This window comes from Octopus bimaculoides, chromosome 4, assembly GCF_001194135.2.
Source record: "Octopus bimaculoides isolate UCB-OBI-ISO-001 chromosome 4, ASM119413v2, whole genome shotgun sequence".
Taxonomy (NCBI): Eukaryota; Metazoa; Mollusca; class Cephalopoda; order Octopoda; family Octopodidae; genus Octopus; species Octopus bimaculoides.
The window spans coordinates 134,037,719-134,055,272 of NC_068984.1; the positions used below are offsets into that span (position 1 = coordinate 134,037,719).

A 17,554-nucleotide genomic window follows, 5' to 3' on the forward strand; every position below is an offset into this window, starting at 1 on the left:
ATTTAATCTCAGAATGTATAGTTGGATTAGGTGCTGCGAAGAATTTTGTCGGGTGCTAATGACTTACTGCTTTTAGCAAGGTGAATAATAAGTGATGGAGAGTACTCAACAAATTTCAAGGTTGAAGGTGACACAGCTATCAACACAAACACTGTTAAGAAATTAGAAGGATAATTAAACCAAATAAATAGGGCAAGTTTAAAAAAAAAATGTGGAGTTGAACACGAACAATTGAAAGACCAAGTATATGGCAAATTGAAAGCAAATTTACTTTTCAGAGGATAATTTTGCTTATCAGTTTATCTGGCATAATATATGTATTCCTGATAAATAATTGAAGTGGGACTATGTACAGGAAAATGTCCTGCCCAGAAACAGAAGCAGTATGATTGCTTCCATATCAAATCCCTTTTCATAGGACCATCTCGCTTATCAGTTTCAGCTAATTTAGTGTTTCCCAACTTTTTCTATGCCTCGTACTCCTAGGATGTTTGAGTTCCGCATTCCCTACAAAAATAATATCACAAATAATAATGGGGGAAAAATACAGTTTTCTTATAACTAAGCAGTATATTTTCTGCTTTACGTTCTGAGTTCAAATTCCACCAAGGTCGACTTTGCCTTTCATCTTTTCCAGGTCAATAAAATAAGTACCATTTGGGCACTGGGGTAGATCTTACTGACTAGACCACCACTTTAAATTTCAGGCCTTGGCCAACTGTAGAAAGAATATTTTTAATTGAACTACACATTTAGAATTGTGGGTGAACAAACTGAACTTAAAATATAAGCAACTGGAGCAATTAGAAAAGCAAAGCGTAAACAGTCAACTCAATCATAATTGTATCATAAAATATAATTACTTTTTTGTTCTTGATTCTCATCCATGACTTTGCCAAAAAGTGGAACTTTTACTGATTGCAATCCGCAAGTTTGCAAGTGAATTCAGGTGATTCCTAGATTTTTATTGATTAACTAAAGAGAACTGAATCCCGTGTAGTAGGTGTCAGCCTAAAATTTGAAAAACGACTCGTTATTTCTTATTTCTTTATTGCTCACAAGGGGCTAAACACAGAGGGGACAAACAAGGACAGACAAAGGCATTAAGTCGATTACATCGACCCCAGTGCGTAACTGGTACTTTATTTATCGACCCCGAAAGGATGAAAGGCAAAGTCGACCTCGGCTGAATTTGAACTCAGAACGTAATGGTAGACGAAATACCGGTAAGCATTTCGCCTGGCGTGCTAACGTTTCTGCCAGCTCGCCGTCTCGTTATTTCTAATTAGGACATTTTCGATAAACAACAGGACTCTTCGAATTGATTGATGACATCATCAAGAAGCTGGCCATTAATTTTGGTGTCTGTATCAAAATTACCTGACTGACCTTTTAAATTCACAGATACACTTGGTACTTTTAGCAAGCAACTATGCTTGTCAGGCTTAGAAAAAGAAAACAGTAAGGTATCGGTCGGTCTCTGACAAGTTTATGGTCGAACTTGAGGTAGTTGAGACCTCCGGCGTCTTTGGTCCCTGGATCATATCCCTGCTCACCGTTATCGGGGGCAGGGATTGCTGTCCGCAAGTGCGAGTCCCGCGAGTCAGAGTGGCTGTTCCAGCGCATGTCCTTCACTATCCTCCGGGGCAACGCTTTTCCATTTTGTCTGCTGGTGCCATGAGAAATGTTTCTATAGTGTGAAAAGCAAGATTCTCCGTATTTGAGTAATACAAAGAGAAAGGGGAAAACATTAACAACTTTGAAAGATGTTTATTATTAACTCATTTTTATAGATATAGATGTATATCATTGAACGATAATGTTTCATCATACACCAAATATTCAAGGATTTTACGGCGATCAGTCAACCAAGAAGGCAGGAATAATGAGCAAAAGAAGAAAAGAAACAAACATATTCAAGCAGTCAGTCGCTATCCGGCAATCAGCTGTTGGATTTGGCAGACTTGTTAAGTATGAAAAGCTGCAACACAAACTGCTACTAACTTACAAATAAACAAACTATATTACGGCACATAACAGTCGCATTTCTCTCCCCGTTTTCTTTTCTATTTCTCATACTCACATAACTGCAGAACCAGTCCACAACCATGCTATTGTACGAAAAGAACTTTCTTTTGCTTTTCTGTAGTTCCTGTCGGACCATCGTATCCAATTTAATCTTAAAACAATAAACCACCTATGGTAAATTGAAAACCTTGACTCTTCTCCCATTCATCCAACATTTAACTTTCTATTAATTTCATTGTTAAACCAGATACACACGAGTATGTCGTATACTGAACGAGAACTTCTTAAGAGTGAAACCTGCATATGTAGAATAATAAAGAGCTTGGTACATTTAACAGAATAAATTATTTGTAAGAGTAAGTTAAAGAATTTTATTATGAAAAGCAATTTTAATTAGGCTAATAATTTTTGAAAGGAGAAGACAAGTCGATGACATCGACTCCAATACTTGACCATGGGCCCGGGAACAGGGGGTGCAAGCACACCACCTAGAAGTTTTGTGGGGTGCAAAACCAAAATTTGCACCCTATAGGGTAGGATTCGTGACAGACGAACTGTAGACAAAAACTTCTTCCGTAGAAATGGTGTACGGTGCTCCCCTTACAGTGCCAAGAGAGTTCCTTCCGAATACGAAGTCAGACCCGGATGTCAAAAGGTACCTCGCTCAACTGAGAGACAGCGTGGGCCAGTTGCACCCTGTTCCCTTGTCGACACACGGTACACTCAGATCATCCGTACCAAATGACCTCCGCACGACTAATTTTGTGTTCGTTCAACGTGACACACGACGAAAACCCCTCCAGTCACCCTATGTTGGTCCATATCAAGTCATACATCCGGGAGATAAAACATTCCAACTCATAATTAGCGGACGACAAGACACAGTCTCCATCGATAGATTGAAACCGGCCCATCTTGATATTGACAGCCCCGTTCAGGTGGCCCAACCACCAAACAGGGGCCGTCCTAGACAGATCACACCAACCCTTTACAAGGAACAGTCACCAATGAATCGAGTAACCACATGCATGGGCAGGACAATTAAGATGCCTTCCCGTTTCCAATGACAGTCAACAGTTCTGGCGGGGAGCTATGTAGGGCAGGATTCGTGATAGGCGAACTGTAGACAGAAACTTCGCTGCGGGCTAGCTAGGAAGTTGGTCAGCAGCAAAACAAATGGGATTTCCAGCAGGAGACGAAAAACAATAGAATGTCAACAGTGAGTGTGAAACGAATCTGAGTGAACTAAACAGAAATAACTGGCGACTTAAGCCCTGATGTACATAAAATAATAAACAGTTTGATTCGTCTTCACTAGTTTGTGAAGTTTACGCATAGCTTAACACCAGTTTGCGTATAGCTTAACAAAGCTGTAACCCCTACTTACTTTTCTCAGGTTGAGAAAACAATGAATAAAAAGTGATCTGTAAAAAGTAGCTCAAAGTTAGGTTTACGACAACTTTTAACATGAAATAAGTTCCAATATAAAAATTTTTCTCTGTTCTATAAGACAAAATATACAAGTACACGAAGTTTTAAAGTGTTTCGGTAGAAAACACACTAAATAAAAAGTGGCGCCCGCCAAATCAGAAAGATCCGAACAAAGAACAAAAATAAATAAATAAATAAATAAATAAAAAAACAAGTCCTAGTTTGTAAAGATTTATGGAACTCGGTTTGCACCCCCTACGCAAATGTCAATTCCCAGCCAGTTTACTTTATTTTATCGATCCCTAAAGCGATGAAAGGCCAAGTTGACTTCGGTAGGATTTGTACTCAAAACTTTAAGAGCTGGAAGAAAATGCTGCTGGACATTTTGTCCGAAGTGTTAATGGTTCTACTGTCTCCCTACCAAGTAAAAGTATATTTCGGGCTCCCAAATAGAAAAATTTCGAAACTCGAAATAACCTGCCTGGTTTCTTTGCGCATGTTTAGATTCATGTGCTCGTGTATAGTAATGTGTGCTTGCGGATGCATAACACGCGTCTTTCTAAAGGCGTTCTAACCACGACGGCCACTTCATTAAAAACAAAAATTCCAATCTTGTCTTTTTAAGTGTTCCGTGTTCATCCAGTCTTTTTAAAAAGTGCTCCAACTGTGATCTTCTTTAAGCCTAATTCTCCTTCCTGTCAATGGAGTGGCCCTTTCAACCGTAATCATCTCTTCTTACCTTTAAAAACATTTCAAACATGATCGACTCATCTTTTTAAGCGCCCTAACAATGCCATTCAGTTCTTTTAAGAGTGTTTCAACAGCAATCATGTCTGCTCTGATTCAACCTATAATCAACCCCGCCTTAAAAAATATTTTTTTCGAACAATGTAACAGGGGGTACACAATCAAATATATCTAACCACAAATAAAATAACAAATGATTGGATGTGGCATGCAGGAAATTTAGGCTTAAAAAATAACTACTATATCGTAAATGTTACTAATCAATGCATTTAAAAATTGGGCATACCTACACAAATGTGCCCCCACGATTTTATTTCGTCATAACTTTCTGAAAAAATGAATATTTTTAAATGAAATTTTCTACAATTTTTTTACGCTTCGATGGTATAGATTCTGATTATATCGGTATTTGTGGTGAAAATTTTTTTCCGGGATAGAGAGAGGAGTTTTTGAAAACTTCGTTTTCTCATAACTTTCAGAAAAAGGGTTATTTTTTGATGAAATTCTCTACAAATAGAATAGAAATAGAAATAGAAATAGAAATAGTGTAGATTACAATTATATTGGAATTTAATATGAAACAACCAAAATGCTGTGTACATACACAAACATACTGACGCGTCACAATTTCTATCGAGATTTCTAGTTTCATTTTGAAGATACACATATGATGTGTGCCAGTATGTATGTGTGCGTACCCACCAATTTTGTTTACACATTAAATTCCGATTTAATCGTTATCTATACATTCTGAAAGATATTTATAGAAAATTTCATTAAAAAATTTCTGAAAGTTATGAAGTAACAAAATCGACTCATGTGAATTTTCCGAAGCTCCTCTCCCCACCACGGGAACATTTATTGACAGCAAATATAACTGAAATTTATGCCATCGGAAGCGTATTTGTAGATTTTATTTAAAAACAATTTTTCTGAAAGTTATGCGGTAACAAAGGGAATGGGGGCAGAAGTCACATTTGTGTAGATATGAGAAGAATTGATAGAAAACCCACATGCTGTCTCGTAAAACGGCGAAGTGTTATATTTATGTAATAAATCAATACAGGCATCGTTAAACCACAGTCCGAAAGTAGGTTCTAAGCAAACAATGTTTGACCCAGTGAAAAGTCGTTATACCAGTTTAAATTTTTATCAACGTCACGTGGTGGTCTAGAGAAGATAATATCTGCATCACAAATCCTCTTTGACCAGCGTTAATAACTCGGCGTCAGACCTACTAATACCCGACATATACACAGTGTATCAAAAACACACAGCACGTGTAGTAGTGACGTTTTACAACGAAGATGTAGAGAATGAATGGCTTAACAAGCGGAAGTGATTGAGAGCGAATGCGCACTCCACTCGATTATTTAAACTGCATTGTCTTCATTTTCTTGTGTCATCTGCAACCAACCTGCCGCTACGATATGGAGTTTTCTTATCCTAAAGCTCGTCGTGACGAATCAGTTATTGATGATTACCATGGACACAAAGTGAGTATCATAAGTGAATAAATGGAATCACAGTTTTCCATTGTGCATTTACTCTGCTACCAATTAGGTTTCCGGGTCGGTGCTCCATAAATGCCGGTCGTTCTTTCATTCACAAGAAACCCGTTAATAATTTAGTCTCTTACATTCCCATTGATATATATATATATATATATATTTTCGTGGTACTTTAAATGTCTTGAAGTAGTTCCTAGTTTCTTAGAACATTATTTCATGTTTTTCTCTGTTCCGCATGCACACATCCACTCATAACGAGTAATACACTTTCTTTAAGTTGGCGCTATTTTTTTCCTGCATCAGCAGTAAAAATTGTTTACTTTGTGTAAGAATGAAGGCTTTTTTTTCTCGGCGGCGAAAGGTTTATTTAATTATTTATTACAGACAATAAGACATTTGATATCTTTAAATAATTCAAATCCATCATAATTTCGTCTTCAGTGAGCTTCATATCCCCATTTTCCGCAACTAGGATGAAGTCGAATGAGCTGAAGGCTGTGATTTTTCCTGATAAGTAATTCTATTTCCTTATTGTTAAACGTTCTAATTCTTTTATTAACATTTGATACACTGAGTAGTTCTTTGTCAAGCTTTACGCACGGTTAATTAGTCATATAGTAACCACTTTGGATCCTAACGAATGGTAATGTCACTCACCACTGCTTTATATTATCGAACCGGCATTCAACTGTCTGCTTTTCTCCCCCCCCCTTTTTTGACTATGATTATAGAGAAACTGAATGGACTAAACAGTATAGAGAAACTTATTTCCCTTAATTTAATTTCTCTCTTCCCAAATGTTTTATTTATATAAAAGAACGAACATTTTCACTATTGATGCTGTTATTCTTTGTTAACGGTAAATATGAGATTCCTGATACAGGCAGTTGCCTTGTTCATAAAAATGCCTTTATTAATCGTTTATTGTAATCACTACTCGGAGATACAACCTGCCGCTATAATACAAAGTTTAGAATATTTTTTCTTTAATTAGCCTTATATTAATTAAATTAGTTTATATTTAGCATTCAAGATGCATCATATATAGAAAATTTTATTCGGTAATATAAGGAAATAAGACTTGAAACTAGATTAGTGGCGATATGATACGCACTTTTAAAGGGACCTTGTTCAGCCTCAAATCAGTCCTGCCCGAACAGACCTTTATCAAAGAAACTCCAGTCCGCCAAAATACCAAATTTCTTCGGATGTGTTTTCAGCCGCTCCCGTAATCTTTCTTTGACTTTGCAAGATTTTTTCATGTATATGTTTTAAACATCTGAAATTATAATTCTTTAAACATATACCTCACCATTTTAGTCTGACCTACACAAATGTGCTCCCCGCCGACTTTGTTTCCTCACAACTCGCAGAAAATGAATATTTTGTAATGAAATTTTCTACAAATCGCTTCAGATGATGCAGATTAAGACTATATCGGATAAAAAATTTTCAGAGATTGGTGTGGGGAGTTTTGGAAAATTCGCAGGAGTCGGCTTTGTCTTTCAGAAAAATGGGCAGTTTTGAATGAAATTTTCTACAAATACATTTCAGAATGTATAGATTGCGATTATATCGGAATTTACTATATATTAAAAAACAAAACAAAAACTGGACTCTTACATATACATATTAACACGTATCACAATTTATTTTTTAAATTTAAATTTCAAGTTTTGTAGATATATGTGATGTGTGTCAGTGTGTACAATCTCACCAAATTTCTTTCCGTATTAAGTTCCGATAGAATCGTACTCTGAACACTCTGAAAGGTATTTGTAGGAAATTTCATTTAATAATTACCAATTTTTTTTAAAGTTATGACGAAACAAAGCCGCATCGTATGAATTTTCCTAAACTTTTCTCCCCATCCCCGTAAAAAAAAAAAAAAAAAAAAAATTCGTCACAAATTCTGATAGAATCAAAATCTCCACCCTCCAAATCGTATTTCTAAAACATTTCATTAAATAATATTCGTTTTCGTGGAAGTTATGATGCAACAGATTCGGGGCGGGGACCCACATTTTATAAAATCAGAAAACTTTTCGAAAAATGTTCATAGGCTCATGCGTGGCTGTATGATAAGATGTTTACTGCCCAACCACATAGTTCAGGGTTCAATCTCACTGCGTGGCACATTATGCAAGTGTCTTCTACTCTAGACCCGGCTCGACCAAAGCGTGTGAGTGAATTTGACAACACTGGTGTTGGTTTGTTTACGTTCCTGTAACCTCGCGATTCGGTCAAAGGAGACCGATAGAATAAGTACTAGTTTTCAAAAATAAAATATTGGGCTTGATTTGTTCAACTAAAACAATTCAAGGCAATGCTCCAGCATGGTCAGTCCAATGACAAGTAAAAGATAAAAACTATAAAAAGTAACTGAAAACATATGGAAGTGTGGGGCAAACAATCCCGTTGCAATCTGTGGATGTTTAAAATACATCCAAAGAAATAAGGGTTCTTTTTAGAACGGAATATAGTGATGTATCCAGGGTGTCCTTTCCCTTTTTAGGACGGTAGGATTCTTGTTCAGCCCAAGGGCAATTTTGTTATATAATACATGATCAAAAACGTATACTGCATCTTGCTGAATTTAAGGGATGTGATTTATTGGAGATTTGGCTGTTATTTCTAGCAGGTCAAGTGATTATTTAAGAGCCTCCTCCCTTGTCTGACCAGGCAGTTCAAAGCACCAAACTCAAGACATGATCAACATTGATCAAGCAGATGTTTGTTTATACTCACTCCAGCTGTGACCATCTTGTCTTTTGCCTGTTTACAGGGAATTCAGGATAACATTAAGCAATACATCAGTTTTCTTTTTAAACAGGTGTGGCTGTGTGGTAAGAAGCTTGCTTCTCAGCCACATGGTTCCAGGTTCAGTTCCACTGTGTGACACCTTGGGCAAGTGTCTTCTGTATCCTCGGGCCAACCAAAGCCTTGTGAGTGGATTTGGTAGATGGAAACTGAAAGAAGCCCATTGTATATATGTCCATATACATGTATGTACAAACACAGAAGCATGGTGCAGGCTCCAGCTTGGCCAACTCCTGTCAAACCGTCCAACCCATGCCAGCAGGGAAGGAAGATGTTAAACAATGTTGATAATATGTGTGTCTGTGTTTGTCCCCCACCATTGCTTGATAACCAGTGGTGATGTATTTATGTCCCCATAACTTAGCACTTCAGTAAAAGAGACCGATAAAATAAGTATTAGGCTTCAAAAAATAAGTCCTAAGGCAGTGCCCCAGCATGGCCACAGTCAAATGACAAATAAGTGAAAGATAAAAGTGGAATGTGATTTGAGTTTTTACTGCTATGTCTAGCGAGTGAAGCAACTATATGGAGTAGTCCTGGTCAAACTGTGGCCTGCAGGTTTTTTGGAATGGCACACCTGATATAAAAATTGTCTTGAAAAGGAGCACGGCACACCTGATAATGAGCCATGCCTCATGCAGCCCTCTTCTCAAAAATGGTTTTCCATGTCTAATGTTGAAGCTCTCTCTTTGACTCAACAGTGGGATGAGTAAAGTTTAATACTTGTGATATCTTTAATATATTTATTGTAGCTAATATCTGTGGCTTTATCCTTATATTAAGTTTAGTATGATTAACAAACACTGCTGACATATCAGTAATTTTATTTAATAAAACAAATAATCTAGAAAGAATATAGATATTTCCAAGAACCCTTAAAAACTATACAGGCCAATGTTTAAAGACACTACAATGTAATTTGAGAGAGATTGGCTCATACCCCTGGCTGCTATTAGGAAATATATTAACTCATCTTTGGCTACCATTTACTGCATAATAAGAGACTTAACTCCTATTTCTAGAATAGTATTATCACAAATAGTGTTTCCTGAATAACTTATTTCTAACAGGTATTTGAACCAAGATGTGTTGTATTAAATGTTCTGTCTAAATAAACAACATGATGCCTACTTTGGAATTGACCCAAAGACTTGATTGTTCTATACTTGACATACATGTCTGTTTTACCTTTTATAGGACAAATTTTCAGTAAAATTAGAATGAGATAGGTTGTCCACCAAAAGTTAAATGAATTATATATATAATGAGATTATACAGGGTGTCCACAAAGTCTGGGTACATGCGGATTAAACATACTTTAAGAAATTATTATTACTTATATTTAATTGTTTATACTATTATCTTATTTACTCCATGTACCCACATGGGGATTAACACATACTTTAAGAAATTATTATTTCTTATATTTAATTGTTTATGTTATGATTTTATATACTCCATGTACCCAGACTTTGTGGACACCCTGTATATTAGTAGAAAATTGCTGAATGTTATGAACCGGTGCTGATTGGTCCCGGCTGTGTTCATTAGTTAACTTTCATTCCCTGGGCAATGTATACATTACCAGTCTTTATGCAGTGGAGTGAGTTAACACTTAAAAAGTGCTATGATCCATGCAAATGACTGCACAATTAAAATCTATCTGGCTTTGTTAAACAGATAAAAGAAAACAATGTGAGAGCTTTTATGTAGTTGCATGGCAACTTCTCCTAAATAAGTCAAGTCACATTTGAACTACTCCTCTCAGTGTCACTGCACAATATAGCAACCCCTTTGCTTAGTGTACTGGGTATTTTTAAAATTCTCTTTTTTTACACCTGCTCTAATAAGGTCATTTTGTAACTAGCAAGGCTAGAGAGGCTCCACAATTACATCATGATTCTCCAATGTCTGCTTTGGTATGGTTTCTACTGCTGGAGACCCTTTCAAATGCCATAGAGTGATTTTTGTCTGCATTTTTTTCATGCCACCAGTACTACTGAGGTTGCTATGGGCTCACAAAACTATGAACCTTGAGGATGGTGGGAGTAAGGTTAAGTTAGGAGGTGAGGGGTTAAAGTATGAGAGTGGGTGCACAACAGGTTCTTGTTGTAGAGAAGCTAGATAGCTATTCACATTTAGAAGAGACGATGAGAATTATCAGTAGCAAAGAGATACCGTATTTTAACATGTATAAGGAACCCCCTAATTTTTGGGGCTTAAAATTTGGAAAAAAGGTTTTGTAAGGAATTAGGTAAATTTTGACAAGTACACCTGTAATGCATTTCATTTATGTGTGGGAAAAACCATTCCTCTTCATAAAACGGAAGCACCATATAGGCGTTCCTTTAAAAGCAGTTGTCTCTTCTGTCTCTTGTCCTTTGCTCTTTTTTTTTTATCTCCTGAGCAATTCTTCTTCCTTGATCAATAAGGATCTTTTCAATGTTTCAATTATTGAGCTATGAGCATGCTGAACCTTTAAGGGTACAGTCAATTATATCTGACTGGTATTTAGTTTTCAACCTGAGGAGGAACGAAGGGCAAAATAGATCTGAATAACACTGTGCTATGCTGATTCTGCTACCCACCACTTCATACCTGACAGGAATTGTCATGATCTCATGGGACCTTGAAACCTTCTACACTGCTAGTTTCCAACATAATGAAATTAAATCCATACACACACACAGAGAAACACACATAATGGGCTCCTTTCAGTTTCCATCTTCTAAATCCACTCACAAGGTTATGATCAGCCTGGAACTACAGTAGAAAACTCTAATCCAAGACGCACCCAGAACCATGTGAATAGGGAGGCAAACTGCTTATCACACAGCCATGCCTCCACCTATATATATATCCATCACATGCAAGCATAAGAAAACAGATGTTAGACAACTGGATGAATAACTTGGTTTGTGCATATGTGGCAATATGCACATGTATGCACATGTAGGTATACAGGAGAAAGAGAAATGTAGTGAAACAGTCGTTCTTGCTGCAGCTATTTCTGCAAGCATCATTACTGCCATTCTAATAATTTGTTGCATATGTCTAACTCTTGCCAAGTCTTTTTGTGCAGTTTGGTTTGGCATTAGGCACAGGCATGGCTGTGTGGTTAAGAAGTTTGCTTTGCAACCATGTGGTTTTGAGTTCAGTCCCACTGCTCGGCACCTCGGGCAAGTTTTAGGTTGACCAATACCTTGTGAGTGAATTTGGTAGATGGAAACTGTGTGGAAGCCTGTCATGTGTTTCTCTCTCTCCACCACTTGACAAATGGTGTTGGTTTGTTTGTGTCTATAACTTAGCGTTTCATCCACAGAGACCGATAAAATAGGTGCCAAGTTTTAAAAAATAATGCAGTCGATTTTTCTTTTCCATTTCTAGTTTCAGCTTGTGAGCTGTGGTCATGCTGGGGCCCTACCATTTTGTTCAATTAAAGCTCTTCAAGATGGTGTCCTAGCATGGCCACAGTGCAATGCTCCCCACCTCCCCCTTTCTCTGTCTTCTGTTACTATGTTCTTTTCTATTCACCTTCTTGGATATGTTACTTTGAGGATACATTTTGGTTCCTTGTCACCTTCATCTTTGTCTCTCCTTCACACACTGGAGTTACACCGATTTTCCTTCTACTCAACCTACCCCACCATGCCCATCACTAATCCCTCACCTCTTTTCCATTTTACTGCTCCCTTCTTCAATTCTGTCTGCATGTAGGCGGTGAGCTGGTAGAAACATTAGCACACCGGGTGAAATGCTTAGCGGTATTTCGTCTGTCTTTATGTTCTGAGTTCAAATTTTGCCGCGGTCAACTTTGCCTTTCATCCTTTCGGGGTCGACAAAATAAGTACCAGTTGCATACTGAGGTTGAGTAGAAGGAAAATCGGTGTAACTCCAGTGTGTGAAGGAGAGACAAAGATGATGGTGACAAGGAACCAAAATGTATCCTCAAAATAACATATCCAAGAATTTTAGAATTTTCATGCAGACAAGTGTCGTTTCTCTAAGTAACATTGTGGATAGTGTGTCTTGATTTTATTGGATGGAAATCTATTATGCCCTCTCTGTGTGTGCTGTATTTGATGGTATATAAAATGCCTTATTCCCACCCTACCAAAAACAATGTTGCAAAAACATTGTCCTAGGTTCTATAGGCAAGATTGCTTTAAATATTTCATGCTTTAATGCATTACTCTTTACTCTTTTACTTGTTTCAGTCATTTGACTGCGGCCATGCTGGAGCACCGCCTTTAGTCGAGCAAATCAACCCCAGGACTTACTCTTTGTAAGCCTAGTACTTACTCTATTGGTCTCTTTTCCGAACCGCTAAGTTACGGGAACGTAAACACACCAGCATCGGTTGTCAAGCGATGTTGGGTGGGGGACAAACACAGACACACAAACATATACACACACACATACATATATATATACACATATATACGACAGGCTTCTTTCAGTTTCCGTCTACCAAATATACTCACAAGGCTTTGGTCGGCCCGAGGCTATAGTAGAAGACACTTGCTTAAGGTGCCACGCAGTGGGACTGAACCCAGAACCATGTGGTTGGTAAGCAAGCTACTTGCCACACAGCCACTCCTGTGTCTTAAAAACTTTCTTTTCAGAATATCTGCTGCTGATATTGGGCTGGGTCTAATCTGCTTCTGTCTCTTTTATGCCATCATTTACAGTGTGTATATGTGTATATATATGCACACACACACACACACACACACACACATAGTGTTAATTTTATTCATCTCAAAATTGAGATTTTGGCCAGTGCTCTACCCATTCTGTTTCTACTGCCCAACCTCTGCAAATTATGTTAAGCATTATACATCTGTGAAATCATAAGCTTTTTTAGGAAATGGTATATACCTACTTTTACATTTTGAAGTTGATGGTGAGACAGATTGTATACTGATGGTGTTTATGAAGGCCAACTCAGGTGTTCAGTATTTGACGGTGAGGAGTGGAATGCTGTTAGAATTACATTTTGTATGTAACCAGTAAGTAGAGAACCTGTAACACAATGACCATAATTATAGGTAAGTGGTAAGAGTTTATGATTAGAAGATAGGTTTGGAAGGTAGAAAGAAGCAAATATTCTGCTAACCGAACCTTCTGGATTTGAGGAACGGCAAGTAGGATGATTCAACAAAAATTGGTTGAGGTGTGTTTGGCAATAAACCAGAATATGTAAATATGAATGTGTTGGAACAAAAGAAAAATCTCTAGTTGTGAATTTGATGAAGGCATCTTCTTCTGTTACTGATGGTCAACTTCTATACAGGTTGTGTGTGAATCTAAAATAGGTTTAACAATATTTTGGCCTGTTCTTATTTGTAAGAATTTGTATTCTATTCCAAGTTTAACATCCAGTTTTCTATTCTAGAACTGATTGTAGCTGTGTAGTAAGTAGCTTGCTTACCAACCACATGGTTCTGGGTTCAGTCCCACTGCATGGCACCTTCGGCAAGTGTCTTCTATAGCCTCAAGCCAACCAAAGCCTTGTGAGTGGATTTGGTAGACGGAAACTGAAAGAAGCCCGTTGTATATATATATATACATACATACATACATACCGAAGGACTTGGTAAAAATTATTAATTTATTAATAAATTGATAATCCTTTACCCTTTTAATTGTAATAATATATATATATATATATATATATATATGTATATGTGTCGTTTGTCCCCCCTCACCTGCGCTTGACAACCGATGTTGGTGTGTTTACGGTCCCCGTAACTTTGCGGTTCAGCAAAAGGTACTGGTAGAATAAGTACTAGGCTTACAAAGAATTTGTTCATTTAAAAAGGCAGTGATCCAGCATGGCCGCAGTCAAATGACCGAACCAAATAAGAGAATAAAAGAATAGTTCTGAAATTAAGATTTTGCATGGAGCTTCTCTTTTACTTTAGTGATTGAACTGCAATCATGGAGGGGGGGGGGACACTACCTTGAAAGGGTTTAGCCAAAGAAATCACCTCCAGTACTTATTTTTTTTATGTCTGCTACTTATTCTAATTCTATCTTATTCTTTTAGTCTCATTTGCTGAACTGTTAAGTAACGGATATGCAAAGGAGCTGATTCCCATTCAAGCAGTGGGAGAAGAATAAAACACGAACACACACACACACACATTCACAAAAGACTGGCTTCCACACAGTGCCTGCAGCAGGACTGAATCCAAGACCATCAGAATTTATTGAAACGTAGACTGTAATTTCTTTATAGATATTATCATAAAAAGGATTGATGATTATTGATTTATTGAATCACTAAATGACGATATGGTTATATCATCTCTAATAATCTTTACCAGAAGTCAGCAGCACTTTGTTGTAAAAATCTATTGATGCAATATGATGACCTATACTGAAAGGCCAAATGTATTTCAAATTTGTTGATGACATTGCTTCTGGTTTTATCCCGTTATAGATTATATTTCCTAGTTAGTTCTCTCTAAATGACTGGCTTTTTAAAACCATTAGAATTTAGGTTGTAATCTTCCCCTTCTTATTTAACTATATAAAAGTTAAGAGGGATTTCTGATGAAGGCCATTGATATTGTCAGATTTTTAATATGTTTCTTATTTAATATTTATACAAATAAAGTAAAAAAAAAAAAATTACAATTAAAATAAATCCTTAATAAAATAAAAAAGAAATAATCAACAAATTTGTATCCACATCTCCCCCCCCCCCACCGATTTTCTATTTTCTGTTAAGTTATTCAGTTCAAACGGCTAATGGAACAACAGTTAATCCTACTCTCTCTCTGTTTGGCAGCTTTTGCTTACTGCCTCCTCTCTGCTTAGCACTCACCTTTTCCTCGTATAATATAATATCTGAACCCCTCTTCTATGAAATACATAGTGCCATTAATATCCTACATAACTGTATTTGTTTACTTTGAAGTAAACAAACGTCTATTTTGTATGAACTTCAAACCCGCAGAAGTCATTCTGAACTCACTTGACACAAATATTCCAATAAATCTTTCTCTAAATGCATATTGTTTTATCACGATTAGTAGAGTACTCTTGTTTCTAAGTAGTGCACGTGTCAAAATTTTGAGCTTGTACCATTAAATTATTTGCTAATTAGGTCTTGAAATTATCTAATAATCAGATTTGTTTTTGTTTTTTGTTTTATTTAGGAAAACGTGTACGCTCTAATCAATGAATTGGCGTGGCTAATACCTTTCAGTTTCTATGTACTTGAGCTGATAAACACACAGGAGGAAATTGTTTTATTTCCTAATGACTTGTATAATATAATCTTTATAACCACTTTACAGCCAGCCTTTCAGATTAAGTTCAGTTAGATTAGTTTGGATAACAGCTAGTCCACACATCTGATCCATTTAAAAAATTTTTTTCTGTTGGTCATGGTTTGTTGCAGATTACATAATTACATAATCTGATTAGTGAAGCCAATCAACCATATAAAAGTGCATAAGAAATTCTTTCACCTTATGGAATTAGTTAATTAGTAAATTTCCACTAATTAAAAATTAAACGCTTGCTTGTTAATCTAGTTCCTCCCATTTTTCAACACGCCACTGTAGTGGTTTATATCAAATGTAATCATAGATTTTCTTAGTCGTATGACATTGGAATTGACCAATTTTTAAAAAAAAACTTCTTCTCTCTAATACCTCGTAGTTCAATAAAGGTTGTTACAGGTATCCTAATTTATCACAGATTCAATCATCATTGATCTGGGATAGCATGGTGTGTTCATACCTTTCATGGATTGATCTGTGATAAGACAGGCTGGTGATCAGTGCTTGTACCACAAAAACTTGTCCCAGTAACCATCCACAATGCTCAGCTATCCAGAAAGCACTATCACTTGCATTTACATGACATTACTTCAAGGTTGTGTATCTTTTATATGGATTTTATGTACTTGTTTGTACCCATTAATATAAGACCGTTGTTTATCATCATCGTTTAATGTCCACCTTCCATGCTAGCATGGGTGGGACGGTTTCACAAGAGCCAGCCAGGCAGAAGCCTGCACCATTTCTGTGACTTTGTCTTTCATCCTTTCAGAGTCAGTGAAATAAATACCAGTTGAGCACTGGGGTTGATGTAATTGAATTAGCCCCTGCCCCCAAACTGCTGGCTTTGTGCCAAAATTTGAAACCATTATTATTGGCTGAATTGTTAGCATGCTGGGCAAAATGCTTAGTGGCATTTCATCCGTTTTTACGTTCCGTGTTCAAATTCTATTGAAATCACCTTTCCCTTTCATCCCTTTTGGGTTGATAAAACGAACACCAGTCAAGCACCGGGGTTGATTAATTGATTTCCCCACCATACAAACTTGCTGGCTTTGTGCCAAAATTTGAAATCATTATTATTATTAACCCAATTATAATTGTCTAGGTTGCAGATCCTTACCGATGGTTAGAAGATCCTGACGCTGAAGAAACCATTGCATTTGTTGATGCTCAGAATTCTATCAGCCACCCATTTATTGAGCAGTGTCCTCATCGTCAGAAGATACAAGAAAGGTTTGTTGAAATGTCTTCTTTGAGAGCTACATTTTAAAATACTGTTCATATTGCTGTTTTATTAATTCAATTTCTTTTTTAAATATTAATTTAATAGAGCAGGTAATTTTTTTTTTCTTTTAAAGTTCTCCAGTACTAAGGCATTGAAATAATTAGGTGATATTAGTTCAATTAATGTGGAGGCGCAATGGCCCAGTGGTTAGGGCAGCAGACTCGTGGTCATAGGATCGCGGTTTCGATTCCCAGACCAGGCGTTGTGAGTGTTTATTGAGTGAAGACACCTAAAGCTTCACGAGGCTCTGGCAGTGGGGTTGTGGCGAACCCTGCTGTACTCTTCCACCACAACTTTCTCTCACTCTTACTTCCTGTTTCTGTAGTGCCTGTAATTGAAAGGGTCAGCTTTGTCACACTGTGTCACGCTGAATATCCCCGAGAACTACGTTAAGGGTACACGTGTCTGTGGAGTGCTCAGCCACTTGCACG

The 17,554-nt window shown here is 37.0% G+C and overlaps 1 protein-coding gene across 1 annotated transcript in view; it reads left to right on the forward strand.

Moving 5' to 3' along the window:
• Positions 1-5,256: 5,256 nt before the first annotated feature.
• Positions 5,257-17,554, forward strand: part of LOC106880169 (prolyl endopeptidase) — a 38,965-nt gene continuing 26,667 nt past the window's right edge. The window contains exons 1-2 of the mRNA XM_014930014.2: positions 5,257-5,702; positions 16,944-17,071. Coding sequence (XP_014785500.1) covers positions 5,559-5,702; positions 16,944-17,071 — 272 coding nt within the window. The 5' untranslated portion in view covers positions 5,257-5,558. The remainder of the gene's footprint in view (positions 5,703-16,943; positions 17,072-17,554) is intronic.